Source organism: Xyrauchen texanus, chromosome 4 (assembly GCF_025860055.1).
Source record: "Xyrauchen texanus isolate HMW12.3.18 chromosome 4, RBS_HiC_50CHRs, whole genome shotgun sequence".
Lineage (NCBI taxonomy): Eukaryota > Metazoa > Chordata > Actinopteri > Cypriniformes > Catostomidae > Xyrauchen > Xyrauchen texanus.
In genome coordinates this window covers 4742437-4764029 of record NC_068279.1, presented here as the reverse complement: position 1 = coordinate 4764029, position 21593 = coordinate 4742437, and the positions used below count along the sequence as shown (strand labels likewise).

At 36.6% G+C, this 21593-nt stretch overlaps 1 protein-coding gene across 2 annotated transcripts in view; it reads left to right on the top strand.

Annotated features, from left to right (window-relative positions):
* The window catches only part of LOC127643312 (nipped-B-like protein A), a 66804-nt gene that overhangs the window by 20677 nt on the left and 24534 nt on the right, over positions 1 to 21593 (top strand). For both annotated transcript variants that reach the window (XM_052125996.1, XM_052125997.1), the window contains exons 10-18: positions 11279 to 11443; positions 13571 to 13738; positions 14676 to 14747; positions 14846 to 14935; positions 15049 to 15149; positions 15511 to 15597; positions 17434 to 17665; positions 18204 to 18355; positions 18452 to 18532. In XM_052125996.1, the coding sequence (XP_051981956.1) occupies positions 11279 to 11443; positions 13571 to 13738; positions 14676 to 14747; positions 14846 to 14935; positions 15049 to 15149; positions 15511 to 15597; positions 17434 to 17665; positions 18204 to 18355; positions 18452 to 18532 (1148 nt within the window). The remainder of the gene's footprint in view (positions 1 to 11278; positions 11444 to 13570; positions 13739 to 14675; positions 14748 to 14845; positions 14936 to 15048; positions 15150 to 15510; positions 15598 to 17433; positions 17666 to 18203; positions 18356 to 18451; positions 18533 to 21593) is intronic.

Sequence of the window (21593 nt, the reverse complement as noted above, 5' to 3'; positions counted from 1 at the left end):
ACACTTCTATAAGGGCTGAACCTAAGAACACACAGAAGTAGGACCTAGTTGCAGGGTTTGGCCATTTAGTGGGGCTATAACTGGGAACAATATTAAAGTAGTTCTAAATATAGAAGCATTGGTCTGATTCATTTAAGAATTTGCATGCATTGTCTTTGTGGGAGTTGCTATCACTGATCATGAGGACAGTTGCATATATTGAGAAACATGGCTGACATTGGCAAATCATCAACAAATTTGACATTGAGCACACCAAAATGGACTTGAGGCTGTATGTTTGCATTTTTGTGAGGCTGGTCTTGTTAGATTGTGTGAGTCATGTAGAGAACTTTGACGCCATGGTTGGCCATGATTTGATTTTATGGAAACGTTTTGTTGTTGCTATTACTCTCATAACATTTGTCTAATCAACATGAAATTAAGATCTGCTGATTATTTTCAGACCATGCCTGAAAATATTAGCAAATAGATTTTTGTTGTTTAGAATTGTTTCACAACCAAATTTGAAAGTACCAAATTTCTAAAAATAATACCAAAGATGAATTGAGGCTGTTGCATTTGCATAATAAAATGAAAATATTTTCGGAACTTGCCCTGGGGGTCATTTGTGAATTCTGGATGCCTTGTAGTAAACAATGGCTAAATGTGCTTGCTTGAAATATTTCAATCAATTAGACAAATTGTTTTCAATTAAGTTAGTGTCATGGAAATAATCAACTTATTTTTATAGTTTAAATTGGATTAAACTAAATATTGCATAGATTTCTATAGATGTATTGCATATAACTCTATGATGTAAAAACTGTCTTTTCCAATTTTTTCCAAAAAATCCTACAAATTGCTTGAATACACAACAATGTATAGTGTGCAATGTTGTACTTACCCTCTGCACAACCTTGAGTAAATGCTCTTTATCAATGTACTAATAGCCAAAAGAGCAAGCACTTTAGTTCTACTAATGATCGAGATTTTAATGTGCAACTAGTACACGCAAATAGAACAGAAGTGTATCTTGAGAAACATGGCCATAGATGTTTTTTTTATATATTTATACTTAACTCCTACAGCATTCATCAGTATTCTTACTTAAAATGTGTCGATGCTTCTTTCGCTGCTCATGCTGCCGATAATTGGCTTGACCCTGGTTTTGCTGCTTGCAGCTATATTTTCCTTTGATATTGTAATTGTGATTATTCATTTTGATTAATAGAATTTACATTAAAGTACTTATTGGGTGGGGCATGTGCATGCCATATTCTTTATGTAGGCTATGCATCAAAACAACTTGAGAACTGTGTTCCTGAATTGCTTTAATATTTCATATTTTAATATTATGTAAAATAACAAGTGTTTTTCACATTTTGAATAAATTGTAATCAGTTAATTTAGATAGTGAGCATTACTGAGATGCCTTTAGACTCATTTAAACGTGTCAGATTTGCCTCTGCATTAAGTCAGTGTTGTTGTGCCATGGCACAATTTTGAGAAGTAAAAAATCCCATGGCACACCACTATCACATTAAGCACTAAAATCTAACAAAATTGCACAAACATGCATTGTAATGCTTCAAATGGCACATTAAAACGCGTGTTATATTAGTAGTACTCTCATTTAATGTGAAATGAGCTTGTTTTGATGAACACAAAGATGATATCCGGCTGGAATTGATGACAATGACACATGGAGGTCTTGGTCAACTGCTCTGAGTCTCTATGTTTGTTCTTTATGTAAGTCAGACTAGAAAAGCTGAGCTCACATAGGTTGTGGAAAATGATTGCAACACTGTCCATAGGTAGATCACTGAATGTAATTTTCAAAACACGGTCCTGTCTCATTTTAGTGAGTTGCTCTTGTTGCTGCAATGACAGTCCATTTACGTTATCCATTGCAGATGAGCTAAATGGGTCTCTAAACCAAGTCAAAGGCTTCAGATGAAGTATTTTTCTTCAAGAGTTTTTAGATGCTTAGAAATGACCTCACATATTGCCTCAGTGCTGTCTGAATGTCCAGTTTGGGCAAGGGAAAACGTTTCAAGAGAGCCTCTTTCCACATGTTGTCACCAAAGAGCAAGCTTTGATCTGAATCCATGCAGTTTGTCTGTGCTAGTTGGCAAATTCTCTTTTTTTCTTTTTTTTTTTCTTTCTTTGCATTCATATGTTCAGTTCATTGAGGTGTGCAAAAATGTCTGCCGTGTATGCTAGCCTTGCACACCATTCCTCATTTGCCAACAGTAACGCATACTGCTCTGTCCAACATCCGACAGCTCCTTTAGTAACGTCTTTGCCTAGTGATGCAAAAAAAAGTGCGTGACCACAACATTTGGATTTTTCTCTTTTGACCCTGCTGACGAATCCCTTGGTAGGCACAATCATAGATGGAGCTCCATCGGTACACACACTTAGACAGTTCTCCCATTTTAGTCCTCCTTGTTCAATATAATTGGATGTCATCCAAAATATTTCCTCTCCTGTTGTTTTTGATAAAAAAATAAATGAAATAAAAAATATTCTCTCTGATGTTTTCACCATCCACAAAGTGTACATTTGCTAACAGTTGGGCATGTTCATTTAAGTCTGTTGATTCATCAACCTGAAGTGCAAATTTTCCACTAGTTATTATTTTTCCAGTACAACACTCTCAATGTCATCGGACATATCAATGCGTCTGGCGATTGAATTGTTTGAAAGGGGCACTTTTGCTATTTCTTTGACAGCATTTGGACCCAACATTGTTTTCACAATTGGTTTGCATGCAGGCAGACTTAATGGCAACAAGGTAGCTAGCTTCGAGCACATTTTCAGACACCGTGGTACTCTTTCTCATCAAAGTTTACATTTACATTTATGCATTTGGCAGACGCTTTTATCCAAAGAGACTTACAGAGCCCTTATTACAGGGACAATCCCCCTGGAGCCACCTGGAGTTAAGTGCCTTGCTCAAGGACACAATGGTGGTGGCTGTGGGGCTTGAACCCGCATCCTTCTGATTACCAGATTACCAGTTATGTGCTTAGACCACTACACCACCACCACCAAATAAAGTTTGATCTCTCAAATGCACAAAATAGTTGGTCTTTTTCAATGAGTGATGGGTGTTTTGTTTGTGGATAGCACGTTAACGCGTTAATTCAGTGCGATTGATAAAAAAAATTCACGGAAAAAAAAAATAATCGAATTAATCGCAATGCCCCCGGAACGTAATATGGAAGATTCCTGAGAAATGCAAGCTTGTAGTACCACCGGTTTACTCCAGAGGGCAGTAAGTGAAATTTCAGCTCTGTGGCAGTGCGCAGTTTATATAGTGAGGAAAAATACCCTTGAGCAGCAGAACAACACAAACATGTGTTACGTTCTTGTGTTCAAAACACTTGATGGAGCGCAAATCCGAACTATGGGATCTCAATATGTGTTCTTATTTCTATATTTAACTTGACACAGTGACCTAAAAATGTATGTTTATGACGCAATGCACCCGAGACGCTACACAAGCATGTCTGACGCAGCTGTTCATTGACGGTTCCTTAAACAAGCCCTCATAATAAATCTCGAACTGATTGACAAATTAACTTGCGAAATGGATTGCTGTGAACTGTGTGCCAATGATTGACTTATGTTTTTATTGAACATAAGTCAATCATTGCCACACAGTTCACAGCATGTGGTAGTAAACAATACATTGTATTCTAAAGCCGCTTTGTGTATTGTCTTATTAATGATGAACTCTTCTGCCACAAGAATGTAATGCATTTTAATTATCTGAATATTTTTATATATCCACTCGACTCCAGTGGTTAAATTCTTGTCTTTAGAAGTGATATGATAAGTGTGGGTGAGAAACAGAACATTATTAATGTCCTATTTTTACAGTAAATCTTGCCATCTCCTTGGCAGTCATGATTTCAAGCTCGATTATATTTCCCAGCGCCGTATAGCACTCTGCGAACTCTACTAGTAACTATAATCGAGCTTGAAGTCATGATCGTTCCTGTAGACTGCAATTGCAAGATGTCCAGTGAAAGGGATTTACATTTTTGTCTGTTCTCAACTAAAGCAGATTAGATAACTTCAGAAGACATGGATTAAACCATATATGGATTGCTTTTATGCTGCCTTTATGTGCTTTTTAGAGCTTTGTTGAATAAGGATTTACAGAGCTGAGGTATTTTTTTTTATAAATCTTAGTGTTCAGCTGAAGATAGAAAATCATACACATATGGGATTCATGAGGTTGAATAAATGATAAGAGACTTCATTTTTTGAGTCAACTATTGAAGTACTCTTCACTGCAGACTATAGTGCAATGACATAGTTGATCTAATCCCATGAGTAGTGGGTTTTAGTAATGAAGTGGATGTTTTAATGCTCATGTGCATTTATATTTTAATGTTTTGTTTATTACTGTAGCATACTTAATGGCCATTAATGCAGTATACATACAGATGAGTCAAATCATTACCACTCACAGGTGAAGTGAATGCGTATGGGGCTGCGTGACTCCTGTCCACTGTCAAAAGCGACTACAATGGCCACGCGAGCATGAGAACTTACCTACTCCGATGAGTCCCGTTTGCTTTCACATCATGTGGACATCTGTGTACGTGTGCGCCATTTACCTGGGGAAGAGATGGCACCAGGGTGCACTGTGGGATGAAAAACCGGTGGAGGGAGTGTGATGGACTGGGCAAACCCTGGGTCCAACCAGCGCCATTGCACTACAGTTTGCAGTGAGGACACTCTCCAACAAACCTTTTGTGTTTTTTATGATTTTACATTGGGATTGTGTGGGAGAACACATTTTTAGAAATTTGAGTTAAATCTGGTTTAGGTTATAAAAAAAGTGAACTTAATTTTAAGATTAAAATTAAAACTTAAATTAATTCTAAATACATTGTAGATATTTTCTAGAGAATTATGTTTCCTCTGTCCCACTTTAACAGTACTGCTTAAAAAAAAATCTGGGATTTGGTAAAAAGAGGGTCTTCAAAGGTTCAACTTCCCATTATTGAATATTTTTTTTATTTTGTCTAGAAGTTAGAATATTAAGCTTTCTTTAAAGGTATAATATTAGTTTATGTTGCTTTTGAATCATATTTCAAAGTGTTAATAAACTAAATGTTCCAAAAGTGTCCCACTTTGCCCATCAGGGATCATTAACCCATCATTAACGCTTGGCCAGTGGAATTTTGAACTGGCAAGTTAAAGAGAATTTTACTTGCCTGACCGGACAAGTAGTCTGATTAAAATCTCAATAACGAAAATGAGCTCAATACCATGGTATTGCAGGGATTGAGAACAATTGTAATAATTCCTGCATGTTTCACGTTCATTATTTGGGGAATTCCCTCTATCGCATACCTCTCTCTTCCTCTGGCCTTATCTAGTGCAGTGTTCAGCAGCTTGTGAGCATGCGCAGTGGGGAAGTGCATATTTACTGAACTTTAGATGTTACATACAGTTGAAGTCAGAAGTTTACATGCACTTTAGCCAAATACATTTAAGCTCTGTTTTTCACAATTCCTGACATTTAATTTTAGAAAACATTCCCTGTTTTAGGTCAGTTATTATCACTACTTTATTTTAAGAATTTGAAATATCAGAAAAATTGTAGAGAGAATTATTTATTTCAGCTTTTATTTCTTTTATCACATTCCCAGTGGGTCAGAAGTTTACGTACACTTAGTTAGTATTTGGTAGCATTGCCTTTAAATTGTTTAACTTGGGTCAAATATTTTGGGTTGCTTTCCACAAGCTTCTCACAATAAGTTGCTGGAATTTTGGCCCATTCCACCAGACAGAACTGGTGTAACTGAGTCAGGTTTTTAGGCCTCCTTGCTTGCACATTGTCAGGGCTTTGTGATTGCCACTCCAATACCTTGACTTTTGGCTATTTTGCCGCAACTTTGGAGGTATGCTTGGGGTCATTCTCCATTTGGAAGACCCATTTGCAACAGAGCTTTAAATTCCTGGCTGATGTCTTGAGATGTTGCTTCAATATATCAACATAATTTCTCTTCCTCTTGATTGCCATCTATTTTGTGAAGTGCACCAGTCCCTCCTGCATTATGGTCTTATTGGTCATTATGGCCAAAAAGTTACATTTGTTTTATCAGACCAGAGGAAATTTCTCCAAAAAGTAAGATCTTTGTCCCCATGTGCACTTGCAAACTATAGTCTGGCTTTTTTATGGCTGTTTTGGAGCAGTGGCTTCTTCCTTGCTGAGCAGCCTTTCAGGTTGTCGATATAGGACTCGTTTTACTGTGGATATAGATACCTGTTTCCTCCAGCATTTTCACAAGGTCCTTTGCTGTTGTTCTGGGATTGATTTGCACTTTTCGTACTACGTTCATCTCTAGTAGAGGTCGACCGATTAATCGGCCGATTTTTTTTTTGCATTTTTTAACATAATCTGCATCGGCCAATATCCAAGTATATCAAGCCGATTATTAGGCAGGCGCATCTGTGGGCAGCCTAGTGTTGTTGTGGAACACGTGTTCGACGCACGCTGCCCCTAGAGTCATTTTCCAGCAGAGTGTGCTGACCTCATCCAGTGCCTAAGGAAGGAGCTAAGTTCCTTGGAGAAAACAGTAAGGGTTAAATTTGTATAACTTCTTTAGATTTAATTAAAAACTTTTGATACGTTACTGCCAACTTCAAGAAAAAACGCGACCAACGCGATAGGCGACATGACGTTCAGCTACTTTGGATATTGATAGCGTAGTTGAAGTTGCATTATCACAGCAGAAGGGTTGTTATCATGTCACAATAAGTAAGCAAGAATTTAGCAATTACAGACAGTGAATCTGAGACTTTTATTTGTTCTGTTTGTGTGTCTTATATTTGAGAGGGTTGTCACTCAATGCAGAGAAATAAGTAATAAAAAAGATACCAACGCACTATAGGCTATTGAAGGACTGGCTTTGGAAAGCTCGGACGTTATCGGTTCTGCTGTCGGTACTGGAGAAATTAAGAAAATACATTTATTATTGCTATAAAGAGAAAGTTATTTTATCTCGCCATTTGTCTGTGATGTAATTTAGCTATTCGCAGTCAGAGAGAGAGAGAGATCTCTCTCACATGGTGCCACAGCGAGCACAACACGAGCCCTGCTTAATGAGTGACAGAACTAAACATTCAAACGTAGCCTGTTTACACTTTAGATCTGTGATATTAGTCTGATTTTATTTTAGATTTCACCTTCCAAAGATTGTAAAAATAATATTTATACATAAGCCGCATTCTAGCACAACGTCCTTCCCTTCACAGCGGTGCACTGACATTTCTCCCTAAAACTCAAACTTAACGTCAGAATCAGCACGATCGGTGATTGTTGTAAAATGCAGTCTAGCTACTGTTGCTTAATTGCGGGACGCGTTTAATAATAAAAAAAGCGCAAGAGATACCGTTCCCAAGGTGGTGCGCGCTCCGAAACAGACAGCAACGAGACAAGTATAGGATACTTTGGGTTTCATGTGCGCGTCTAAACGATCAACTATACACAAAAATATGTCAAAACGACCGGCTTGGAGATTCACTTAAACACAGTTTATGTCCTAAATGGACGTAGTTATGTAAATAGTGTGCATCAGGAGCCTATTAGATCTGAACTCGGTCTTAAAGGGGAAGAAGTCTAATAAACATGCTGACGATTGAGCCATTACTGCGAATCAAACAACAAAAGGCAAAGAGAAAATCACTTACAGCTCTTGAATGAATAACTTCTGCATTAATAAGCATTAATCTAAGATAAACTATGCAGTGTTATTTTACAGTTGATTACTTTATTAGATTTCTTTTTAGACCACACCTGAACAGTAATGTTAGTAGACCTTCCTGAAATAAAATTTTATATTATATATATATATATATATATATATAACATAAAAAGAACCGTTAAGAATACCGTTAAAGTACTGGATCGATAAGCAGTATCGGTAAGAGTAGTAATACCATTAAAACCTTAATGATACCCATCCCTAGTTATGCCTGTGCTTCTCTTGGATGCTCTGAATATTGGATTACGTGTCTGGATTGCCGCTTAATTAATGTGCATTTGGATCTCAACCTTTGTGTCTCGGAGCAGTTTGTAACACCTGCTTTGTTTATTTAATATATTTGTTATACATTATTTATGCAATATGTTTTTACATTGTGCATTTTTAATTTAAGTGTACAAGTGCAGATTGGTCAAGTGTTCAATAAATGTATTTGTTGAGAAATTTTGTGTATCTTAAGTAATTATTTGTGTTACATTTTAGCTTTCAAATAAAAGGTTCAAATAAGAGGTTAAAAACAAGCACATATCGGCCAAAATAAATCGGCAGCATTAATCGGCCGACACTGATTTCAAAAGATCTGCATCGGCCTGAAAAAACCCATATCGGTCGACCTCTAATCTCTAGGATACAGAAGGCATCTTCCTGAGTGGTATGATGGCTGCATGGTCCCATGGGGTTTATACTTGTGTACTATTGTTTGTACAGATGAACGTGGTACCTTTTAGGCATTTTGAAATGGCTCCCAAGGTTGAACCAAACTTGTGGAGGTCCACAATGTATTTTTTTTTCAGGGGTCATTGCTGATTTCTTTTGATTTTCCATTTATGTCAAGCAAAGAGGCACTGAGTTTGAAGGGAGGCCTTAATTAGGGATGCACCGAGGTATCGTCCAAACATCGGTATCGGCTGATATTCACCTTGTTGAGTGACATCGGCCTATCGGCAAATTGCGATGTCATTCACCGATGGCAGTGGCCGATGTTTATATGTTTTGGTTATTTGCGGTCGACTTGGACAACAGTTGCCTACCCAGCTGCAGTTTCAGAGAAGATCCAACAGGTGGTACTATAATACCACCCGCAGCCACTGGCTAGACACGACTATGGCATGACGGAAGAGGGCAACGGATGCCGTGCGCACGTGTGGTTTGTTTTCAAATAAGTGAAGAAAATGTTGGTGGTGTTGGAGTATTTTACTGTCTGGTCTGTGATTTAGTGAAACATTCTGCTGTATAGCAGGTGTAAAGAAGGCTAAAAAGGCTCTTGAAAAGTTATTTTTCACAAAAAGAATCTTTGTTATATGAAAGGTTATATTAAACGTTGTTTCATGAATTTGTATGATTGAATTTTTGCTCATTCAAAGATAGTGTGATGCAGGGCTGAAAGACTTTTATAATGAAGATTTCTTTGTTTCACTGGCACAAAAGAGGGATTTAAATAACAGCAAAAACTAAATAAACAAACAAACAAATCGGTATCGGCCAAATTGTTATTTTAAACATCGGTATCGGTATCAGCCCAGAATTTCACAATTGGTGCATCCCTACTTAAAATACATCCACAGGTACACCTCCAATTCAGTATGCCTCCTATCAGAAGGTAATTGTCTAAAGGCTTGACATCATTTTCTGGAATTTTCCAAGCTCCTTAAAGGCACAGTTAACTTAAGTGTATGTAAACATCTTACACACTGAAATTGTGATATAGTCAATTAAAAGTGAAAGAATCTATCCGTAAACAATTGTTGAAAAAATTACTCATGTCATGCACAAAGTAGTTGTCCTAAATGACTTGCCAAAACTGTAGTTTGCTAATATGACATTTCTGACTTCAACTGTATATAAACAGGATTTTCTGCCATGTGAATCAGTCAATTTTAAGAAGTATATAACAATATACATTATAACAACATTAATACTATTGCGTTAATAAAACATAAAATATTTTTTTTTTAATTGGATTTTATCTGTTAACATTTTCAATGCATCTAATCAATATTAAACAGACATTTTTAATGCATCTGGTGAGAAATGACTTGTACTATCAAAGAGATAATTTACCCAAAATGAAAATTTGGTAACACTTTACAAAAGGTTTCATTTGTTAACGTTAGTTAACTAAATCAGTTAACATGAACTAACAATAAACATTACTTTTATAATTTATTAATCTTGGTTGATGTTAATTCAAATGCATTCAAATAAATGCTGTAAAAATATATTGTTCAATGTTAGTTCATGATACTTGATGCATTATCTAACATTCTGCCAAAATTTTATTTTGTGTTCCTCAGAAGAAAGAAATTAATACAGGCTTGAGGGTCAGTAATGATTTTCTGTCTTTCTGCAATGTGTGCTTAATTCTAATTGGTAGTAAATTATGATGGAGGCTTTTATATTTTTCTTGCATCCCTTTTTTTTTGTATCCGTATAAGTAAAATTTTTACTCTGACAATTGACATGACCAATTTACTTGCCCGAAGTACAAGCACATGGTAATGCTTAATGTCAAACCCTGCCAATATTCACCCTACTAGATTAAAAAAATATAACTATAAAAAATATAAATTTGAGATCATTTTTATTTTAGTTAACAGAAAATATTTTGGTTAGTATTTGTTTTAATTTTCGTTAACTTTAATCACACTGCATCAGGCTCCTGATGATTTATGCTTAGTAATCACTACTGTGGTTATATCATTGTAAATAGTCTTTTTAACACCTGCCACAGTAATCCAAATGTATTATAAATTATTTTAAACTAACATTTCTGTCAAACAAGGGTGATGAGGTGTTATTTAAAAAAACTTTGTTGCATGCAGAGCATTGTCTCTTCCTCTTTGGTGCTGTTTATAATGTCTAGGCTGTTCACCTGTTTGAGAGGTTTGAATTCCTCTATAGCACTTTAAACTAGACATTTTCAGATTTCAAATGGGTCTTAAGATTTGAGTTCTGCGCAGTGATATCAAAGTAAGCCTTGTGATCATCTAGGGAAGCTGCCACAATATCAAGTGATTCACTCTGTCTGCACTTTCCTGTCTCTGGAGTGTTACCGAGGGAAGCCCGGTTGAAGCACGCTCCAAATTACACTAAAATAGAACAGGAGTGCATCACTTGCTCAAGCATCTGTGATGTCTCATGCCACACTTATGTGAAAACCAGGCTTCAAATGCATTTTAAGCATCTTAAAAATGTAGTCGCATGTGCTTTACTTGAATCGATCTTTGTATTTAAGAGTCGATATCGAGATTGTTTAAATAAGGAGCGTGATGCATCTAAAAAACAATATTGTTACCCTCCCCTAATAGATTTCCACATTGTCTCTCTCCACTGAAACTCAGCGGCCTCTTACAATACGAGACCAGATTGCTCCCATTATGATCAATGAAACTGTCTACACAGCAAGCAGTGTTTGATTATTATGTGATCTAGTTTTCAGGCTCACTTCTGGTTTCTAATGTTGCCATTGGAGATGGAGAGTTAGTAATTCAAGTCTTTGTTCACAGGTGGGATAGACCCATCTGTGTTGAAGGACCTTCCTCCTGAGCTGCTGGCAGAGATCGAGTCCACCATGCCTCTGTGTGAGAGAGTGAAGATGAACAAACGCAAACGCAGCACTGTTAACGAGAGGCCCAAATATGCAGAGGACAGCTCAGAGGATGAGCAGTACTGTGAGTAGCATTCCTGCCATGGATAGGATTTAATGCTCAATTATTTTCAGATTATTATTATTTGAAAAGTCTTTGCTTAATTCCTTGCTAAGGCAAACTTTACTCTTGGGCTGAAAGGATTAGTCGACATTGTCAATGTCGTCAGTAAAAAATATTGACTGCAAATATTTTCTTTGTCGATTAGTAGTTTCATCTCGTGGGACGTAACATGATATCATATTAAACTCTTAATGATGTGCTTTAACCAGAGGAGCACTGCAGCCCAAGTGCCTGATACAGCTGGAAAGGAAAAGCTTGCAGTCCAGACTCACTCCAAAGAGCCCAAAATTATGTAAATTGCAAAGAGTGGTGGAATTCTAGAAACAAACTACAGGTGTCTTTACACAGCTGAGTTAAGGGCTGCTTTGTGCCTGCTCAAAATTCGGTGTAAAGACGCAATGACGCATAAAAGCCAGACTAAATTATGCCTGCTTTGACCCAACCTTAGCCCCTGGAATCAAAGGAACTAATGAACTAATGATCTTTATAAATAAAATGCAGCGTCAGAGCATTCTTAAACTGTTGTCATGATTGAACATATATTACAGAATTTATAGTTTCATAGTTCAAAGTTAATTAACATTTTCATTTGTTTCATATTTCTGTATTTAAAACATTAGTCTCATAACATTTATGCAATTATATTTACTACATAAATGCACTTATGCCTGCTCTGAGCAGCATTAAACAGCCTGTGTGAATACACTTTAATGCCACTTCAGATGCAGCTTCTGTGCCACCTTTGCACTGTAAAGATGGCTTAAATGTGTAAAACGCAGAATCAATGTTGTCTTAAAATGGTGCAGCTGGTGTTCAGTGGAAGCAAAAATTAAACGAGCACCTGGAAAGGAAACACCGTTGTTTAATTTTATCTGTGAGGTATTATTTATAAAAACTCAGTTAATCTAAATAAGGACAAACTTGCATTTCTCTGTGAAGAAAACTGATGGCGAGGGATTGAAACTGATCCCAATGATCCCTCTAATGCACTCTCTCACTCTTGTGTGCTAATTTGCCACACCTTCAGATGATACTGTAATAGCTTGCAATATATTGAATCATAACATACTTTGTGTTGTGGATGTGGACCCCACGGTGTGGATCTTCTTGGCAATAGCTAGCTAGTGTAGTGTGTTTGTTTTTATGGGATAAATATGGAGCAAAATCAAATTAAAAGGTTATAGAGGTACTCCTATTACACAGATCACCTGCCTAATATTGTGTAGGTCACCCTCATGCCACCAAAACGGCGCCAACCCGATATTCTTCTTACCAAAATTGTACTGAGTGGTTATCAGGTACCGTAGTCTTGTTCGAACCAGTCTAGCCATTCTTTGACCTCATCAACAAGGTATTTCCATCCACAGATCTGCTGCTCACTAGATGTTTTTTGTTTTTGGCACCATTTTGAGTAAATTCTAGAGACTGTTGTGTGTGAAAATCCCAGGAGATCAGCAGTTACAGAAATACTCAAACCAGTCCATTTGGCACCAACAATCATGCCACGGTTCAAATCACTGAGATCAATTTTTTTCCATATTCTGATGGTTGATGTGAACATTAACTGAAGCTCCTGACCCGTAGCCACACGATTGGCTGATTAAATAATTGCATGGATGATTGTTGGTGCCAGATGGGCTGGTTTGAGTATTTCTGTAACTGCTGATCTCCTGGGATTTTCACACAAAACAGTCTCTAGAATTTACCAAGAATGGTGCCAAAAACAAAAAAACATCCATTGAGTGGCAGTTCTGTGGATGGAATTGCATTGTTGATGAGAGAGTTCAACAGAGAATGGCCAGACTGGTTCGAACTGACAAAATCTACGGCAACTCCGATAACCACTCTGTACGATTGTGGTGAGAAGGATATCATCTCAGAATGCTGTTCTGATATGCAGGTTGGTGCAGTTTTGACGGCACGAGGGGGATCTACACAATATTAGGCAGGTGGTTATATACTGCAAAACAACTTTTTTATTTTTCCTTTTATTTGAACAATTCTTTGAAACAAGGTATATTTACATCCCTGTAGGATGAACTGGCCATCAGTTAAAAAAAGGACATTTTTCTTTTTCTTCTCCTACAGCATCTCGCAAACGTCAGAAAAAGGAACGTGATGGAACGTGGGAGTTTGATGAGCGAGAAAGGAAGAGTTTGGGTGATCCCAGAAAAGGAAACTATGACTCACGCAGAGGCTCCGGCGGCCGATTCGATGACTCTGACGAAGACTCTCCTCCTCCTAGCCTTAGCGACGGTTAGCTGAGAACAATTACTTAAAGAAAAACATTCAATTGCCCATTGGGTTTGTTCATAATGGCAGACTCTACTGTATACTGCACAAATTAACTACTGTATTTTTCAGAATATTAGTCACCTTTTTTTTTAATCATCTGAAAGGTCCTGCTACTTATAGTCCTAAGCGATTTATATACATAATATATAACTGATGTCTGCTGGCCAAACACAAGCGCACCAAAACAGAAAGTACTTACTTTACAAAGTACATTTTTTTTATATTTTGTCTTAACATTATTATTCTAACAAACTCTAGACCTCTGTCAAATGCAACTCCTCACACACAGTAAATACATTCAGTCAGTGAACCAGATAATTCATACATTGCAAATAGGATTGTAAATATCATACAATGGGCATATTGTTTTATACAGACTAAAAGCTGCAGATGTGTCGTTGTCACGTTTATTTCATGAAACATAAAAAGAATATGAGAAATTGTAAAAATGCGATTTTGACCTGGTGCGACTTATAGTCAGCTGTGACTTTATTTCCGGAAAATACAGTACTACATTTGCCAAAATGTGCAGCATACAACCAGAGCACACTGCATGGAGTAGTGCGACCCACAATGCAATTAACTTGACTGTACTTTTCATATCTTCGATGATAAATAACCCAGCAGAAATATCAACAGCAAATTTGTACATTCCCTTCTCGCCTCAACTCTTGGCATTCTGACAAAACACTAAGATGTTTTTGCAATTGTCCCTTTAATTTTTGAGATAAGTGTATGCCACTTGCTGAATTAAATGTGCAATGTGGTTAGGTCATGTGATAACAATTTAGCATAAATTCTGTTCTAAATGCACCCAGTGTTATTATTAGAAGAGATTTTCTTGGTATATACTTGCATAGTTTGTCTGTGGTTGTGATTTATTTTTTTCTTATTTCAGTTGCAAGACGATTAAAGTCAAAAGAGAAGCAAAAGAAAAGGAAAGCATATGAACCGAAGCTGACACCCGAAGGTAAACTCGTTCACCTCCTCACCGAATCACTCAATGATCCCCCTGTCACCATGGCTGTCAGAATGATGCTCAATAAATCTCACAACATTTCTCTGCAGAAATGATGGACTCCTCCACATTTAAGAGGTTCTCATTGAGTATCGACAACATCTTGGAGAACCTTGAGGATGTGGACTTTACTGCTCAGGGTAAGGTCAATACATGTGTGTTTCTATGAACTGCATCAAACTTTAGTTTTTGACTTAAGATCATCTCTTCCTCCATGTTGACGTGTCTGTGTGTTGTATGAATGTTCTCACAGATGACGATGAGATCCCTCAAGAGTTGTTGTTGGGGAAACAGCAGCTTAATGAGTTGGGTAGTGAATCTGCTAAGATAAAAGCCATGAATATCACCTGCAGGGTAAGAGACTCTCCAAGATCAGTATCTTTTACCTCTAATTGTTTAAAACCTCATTAAATTAATAATGATTTTTAAAAACTACCGAAATTATATATTCTGTAATTTGGCAACTAAAAACAGCCATTTGGATCCTAAATTTTAGGAGCCAATAGCTCCATAGTCATTTGTGTGGTATGGAGCCCTGTATGTTTGTGATCTCTGTAATAAACAGTCATTTTATCCTCAAACTTCGGTGGGGGTTCTGATCTTCTACACGCTCCTGTGACATAATCATAGGATTATCGTGTCGTACATCATATATCACCCTTTCCTCAATATCGTGCAGCTCTACCACATATTCAGTTGTTTCTCTAATTCCCAGATTCCCTCTGATAAACTGGTGAAGCTGTTGAACATCCTGGAAAAGAATATTCTGGATGGATCCAGTCTTTCTACACTCATGAACAATGTAAGTTGTACTTGTAATCCTTATTTATGTCAGTTGTTTAAGTGGCGCTATGTGAGGTGATTAAAGAAATCCATTGTGTGGTTTTATGAAGCTCCAGAATTTTGCAAGGCCTTAATACTAGGGTTGTTTTGTGAATTCTTGATGCCAGTTTGAATACCACAGCAGAACCTGAAGTGTCGTTACATGTAATCCAATTCTCGAAATTAAGCTTTTCCAGGTTCTTGTGTCTTTTGAACAAGTGAAACTGATTGTTTACTTGTTTGAAAGCATAGGTTGCTTCGCCAAAAACTTTACTAAGTAAAATAGGAATGAGGCACCAGGAATATGAAGTCAACCTTTAACCCTTCTTTGGTCTTATTGGTCAGTTGAACCCTTTTGAATTTTTAACACTGATTTACATCAACTTCTGAGTTTTTTTGCCCTGAAACTTCTTGACATCCTCCACAGAGGTGATCTGAACCTGGCCATTTTTTTTATCCATCTATTAATCCATATGGGTCAAATTTACCCTTTTTTGTGTTACATTTCAAAAGCTTTTAATAAAGGCTCTGTTTGGTCTTAAATCGGTCATCTAGGTGCCAGTTAACACTTGAAAAATGTTTGTCTCCATCACCTTCTTTCATAATATACAGATCTGAAAGGCAAATGGAGCCCCAACTCCACTCCACCCATAGACATCCAGTCTTTTCTGAAAATCCTCTCCAGAAAATTGTAGAAAAGGTCAAAATGTTATTATAAGAACACTCATACTCATACACACACACACACACACCACATAAGTACATACAGTCACTCACAAAGACTCATTGACTACAGACACAAATGCAAACACAATAAACATAGTTATTGTACTGTTAGTTTAGTGTTTATTATATGTTTATTAAATATCAAATGAGATATAATAAACACATTAAAATCTTATAAATGCAAATTAGAGTCATTCGTTTTTGGATTATATTGTCCCAAAAAATCATCAAAAGAGTTTGAAAGTGAAATTGTGTATTAAAAAATCAAGTTAATAAAAACAATTCTCATGTATGCTTCGATCACTGCTTCTGTAAGCCGCAAATAGCCCCAAACTCTATATCATCTCTTACCTAATTTCTACAAAATTAGTCTTTTTACTTCTCTCAGCTTGTCTGGGTAAGTAATCCACTGTTGTCTCAAAAGGCCTGAAAAAAAAATACAGTTCAACCAAAATAAAGTATTATAAATAAATCATTGTTTGAATATGTTTGTCACTATTTATGATAAAATGTTATACATCATTGCAAACCTGAGGTTCTTAACTTTCAAATGACACCAAGACACACGCATCACATTCAGAGGCCGAGATATTCCACCCAACAAAACGGATGTTTATGGGTGGTCACAAAACACGTTTTGTTGTGATAGAAAGTGGTAGAAAAAAAGCCTTTTATTTGCTGCATTTAGTGAAATGATCAAAGAATAAAAGAAGGGAGATCGAGCAAATGGTGCCTTTATTACAAGCTTTTGAAATCGATAATAAAAAACCCTTTTACGAACAAAGTAGGGCCTTGATATAAGGTTAAGTGAGCCAGAAATTCATTCTTCTCCAGAAAAGTTGCGTCGCCAGCATGACCAAATTAATATTCATAATATTTTATGTATTTTATGTGTGTGTGTATATATATAATATTCTAAAATGCCCCCTTTTTTTTCTTTTCTTTTTTTTCTTCTACTTGACACATTGATTTAGCAAATTGCTGTGAGGTTTAACTGAGTGGAAGGTTAATTGAATGCGTCTTAGCAGTTTCAATAACCCTATGCTTGGAGTTTGGATGCAAGTAGATTAAATCCTCTACTCTTCATTAGGATAATGAGGGAGAGGATGAGGAGCGCCTCTGGCGAGATCTCATCATGGAGCGTGTGACAAAATCAGCAGATGCGTGTCTAACAGCCCTGAACATCATGACTTCATCACGCATGCCCAAAGCTGTGTACATTGAGGACGTTATAGAGAGAATTCTGCAATACACAAAGTTCCACCTACAGAATACTCTGTACCCACAATATGATCCAGTCTATAGAGTCAACCCTAAAGGAGGTAAGACATTTAACTCTTTACATTACTTCTACTTCAGCTAAAGGCCTGTTCACACCAAATCTGAAGCAATGAAATTAAAGAATGAAATATTGTGATCTTGTTTTTGCACCAATCCTGTTCGCATCGTGTTCGAAGCTGAATTTTGATCATTTTCAGAATGTTTACATTCTTCAGTGAATTGTTCGATAAGAGTACAAATTCAAGAAATAAAATGTTTTATAAAAAAATTATGGGAAGTATGAAATATCCACAAGCAATTTTTTTGTGGCAAAACTGATTACATTGAGTCCGATGCTGAATTTCTCACATTCTCAGGTACCTCAATTAATATATATATATATATATTTATATATTTAAAAACAAAAATTACCAGAACTCCCAATAGAGAATTTTCATTATATATTTTCATAATAGACCATCAAATCCTTTTGGTTGTTGTTCTAATTCACCATCACATTGAACTACATTAAATTTAAACTGCTCGTTTACATTATATTTGACCAAAATGTGGTCTTCATTGTGTGTGTGTGTGTCTCAGGTTCCATGCTCAGCTCCAGAGCAAAGCGAGCTAAGTGCTCCACTGCCAAGCAGAGAGTCATCATCATGCTCTATAACAAAGTGTGTGACGTGGTCAGCAACATCTCTGAACTGCTGGAGATTCAGCTACTGACCGATACCACCATATTGCAGGTAGGAATTGATCTGCATTAAATGTCTCTTTCAAGGTGCATGTGGTGTATCAAGTTCGCTAATTTTTCTCTCGTGGTATTTTCGTTGTTTCTGCAGGTTTCTTCAATGGGCATCACTCCGTTCTTTGTTGAGAATGTCAGTGAGCTGCAGCTTTGTGCCATAAAGTTGGTGACAGCGGTATGTTCTCTTAGATTAGTAGGAAATCTCTGCAAATTCAGTTTATGTGCCTCTCCTACACTAATATTAACATCTAGACATTTGATTACAGGGTGCAAAATTTCTTTTTGCCACACCTTTAAATGGTGGATACATAAAATAGTATTTTGCATAATTGTATTTGCTTTATTTCTATTTTAAAGCAATTAATCAGCCATTTTCCCCTTATATATCTCCTGGTCATAAAATAACAGGCGATTTCAGAGTTTTTATCAAACGTAGATTTTTAAAAACAAGGGATGTGCGAGACTACAGCCGTGGCTAAAAGTATTGGCAGTGACATAAATTGTGTGTTTTGCAAATTTTTCTGCTTCAGTTGTTGTGGTGTTGATTCGCATTGTTTCTAGATTATTGTGCAGAGTGATCAGATGCATTTTAAATAATGCAAAAAGCTTAATTGGCCAAAAAAATGAAATGTCACAAAAACCCAAATTTCCATGAGTTCTGTGAGTACCATGAGCCCTGTGTCGTGCCAACAGTGAAGCATCCTGAGACCATCCATATGTGGTGTACCTTTTCATCCAAGGGAGTGGGCTCTCTCACAATCCACCATGAATAAAGAATGGCATCAAAACGTCCTGCAAGACCAACTTCTCCCAACGATCCAGGAGCAATTTGGTGATGATCCGTGCATTTTCCAGCATGATGGAGCATCATGTCACAAGGCAAGAGTGATAATGAAGTGGCTCATGATCATTACATTGAATCTGTGGCCAGGCAACTCTCCGGATCTTAATCCCATAGAGAACCTGTGGTCAATCCTCAAAAGGCGAGTGAACAAACAGAAGCCCACAAATTGTGATCAAATCCGAGCACTAATAAGGCAAGAATGGATTGCCATCAGTCAGGATTTGGCCCAGAAGCTGATATCCAGCATGCCAGAGTGAATTTCAGAGGTTATGAAGAACAAGGGTCAGCACTGTAAATATTGACTCTTTGCATAAATTGAGTGTTTTTGCCAATAAAAGCCTTTGAAACTCATGAAATGCTTATCATTGTTTTCCAGTATACCATAGAATCATGTGAAAAAATTATCTACAAATACTGAAGCAGCAAACTTTGCAAAACACCAACTTTATGTCACTGCCAATACTTTTGGCCACGGCTGTAGTTGGTTCTGAGGCTGTTATTCGACACTGGAATTACTAGACTGTGATGATTTTTCCCCATTAAACTTTTTGAAAATTTTTACTCATTTATGTTTGGCTTTATATTTTAACAGAGGCTGTGCTTATATTACTGTCATTTTCATGTCACACATTTTAAATATAATTAATGATACAAATACCATTTAAAAAATAGAATATCTGGAGCAAATACAAAGTTTCATTTCACTCAGGCTGCACGTGCTTCCTTCTCTCACTCGTGGCACGCTCAGAAAAATGTCCTCTCGCTAGACAAGCAAGATCAGCATAGTATCTATTGCTATCACTTTGGTGGTGGCGTGGCAATGTTGGATTGGAATTCGCTATGGATGTTTTCACATTTGAGTCTTTGTTTAATCTTTTCATGCATTCAGTTATTTTTCCATTGAGCAGGCTTTTTCAAGCGCAGGATAATCGCCAGTCAGAACCATGTTGATGTTTTAATTTTGTCCATCAAAAATGTATGCTTCGAAGTAGACTAGTAAATGACTGTTTTAGATTGATAAACAGATCTTTTATTCTGTTTGCACCTCATGTTTAGAAAACATTAGGTTTGTTGTATATTTCTCAGGCCTATTTGTTTTTTATCCTATATATATATATATATATATATATATATATATATATATATATATTATTTATTTTATTTTTTTTAACATCGTAACTGTTATTTGTTAATGCTCTTTACTGAACAGCTGTCAGATTAGATCAATGGCAAAAGCATGTCATGAATTACACGCAACTTTTCAGTGCATTTTGTCTCTCTTGTAGATTTGGCTTACCCGTTAATTATTTTCAATAATGTCTTGTTTTAATGGCAAGTAATTTTACATGGTGAATTACATTTAGAACAGGCTATTAGGGTTGCTCTCTTGGTCCTGCACTGTTCATACAATTATTTTCAATACAAATGCCTGTATGATTCAGTGAATAGGTGTCATGTTCTATATTTAATGTACAATGATCATAATGCAAGGCAAATATGTTGCACCTTTTCAGCTGAATTTAGCGTCGGATTTGGAATAGATTAAGTATTTTAAATGGGTCGCTTAATCTATTATTATTAACTTTGAATGAACTACCTTATATTTTCTTCTTATATTTCATTACAAACTAATTTTGAATGGATTGCTTGCATGCCAAATTAACCTACGAAGTGAAAACTTTTGGCAGTTAAACAATGGAAGAATAAACCAATGTCTACTTAGATTTTGACAAAGGAACGCTCCGTGTCTGCGTAGAGTTGAATGCGAGCCTTTCAAAGGTTACTTCATCTTACTGTGCGTGCATACACAGGTGTTTGGCGCATGCATGCTTCGACTGCTATGAGACTATTTCTTTTCATGAGTTTATACCCATAAAGATGACTTTATATTCCTTCAGACTCGAGTTATACAAATGCAGGAATCTCTTGACCTCACGCGCACTCTTCATGTGCAAATCCACGGTTTGTTTTTACCTTTGCTCCTGTTATTTATAGGAAATTGCGTCATCTTTCAATAAAGTTAAATTCAAAGAGGAAAAGGGCAACTAAAAGTAACAATGTCAAACTTGCTTGTTCTATTTTAAAATTGGCATCGGAACATGTCTTCATAGACGAAAATATCCCAGAGCGCATGCTTCATATTTTCTTGTCATTCAGACTGAGAGGAAGACAGTGGTTTACATGTTAACAGTGCCCTTGTGTGTACATAACATCACACTTAACTGATATTTTTAGTTGAACAAATTGTTAATGCCTGTTAATCGGTTAACTGTCTACATCCCTAAAATGAACTTAGCTCAATAGGGCATGGTGTCACTCATTGTATCTTATCGCAGTCTTTGTTAATCACTGCCTGTTAAAAAATACATCTTTACCCATCATGATTTAATTG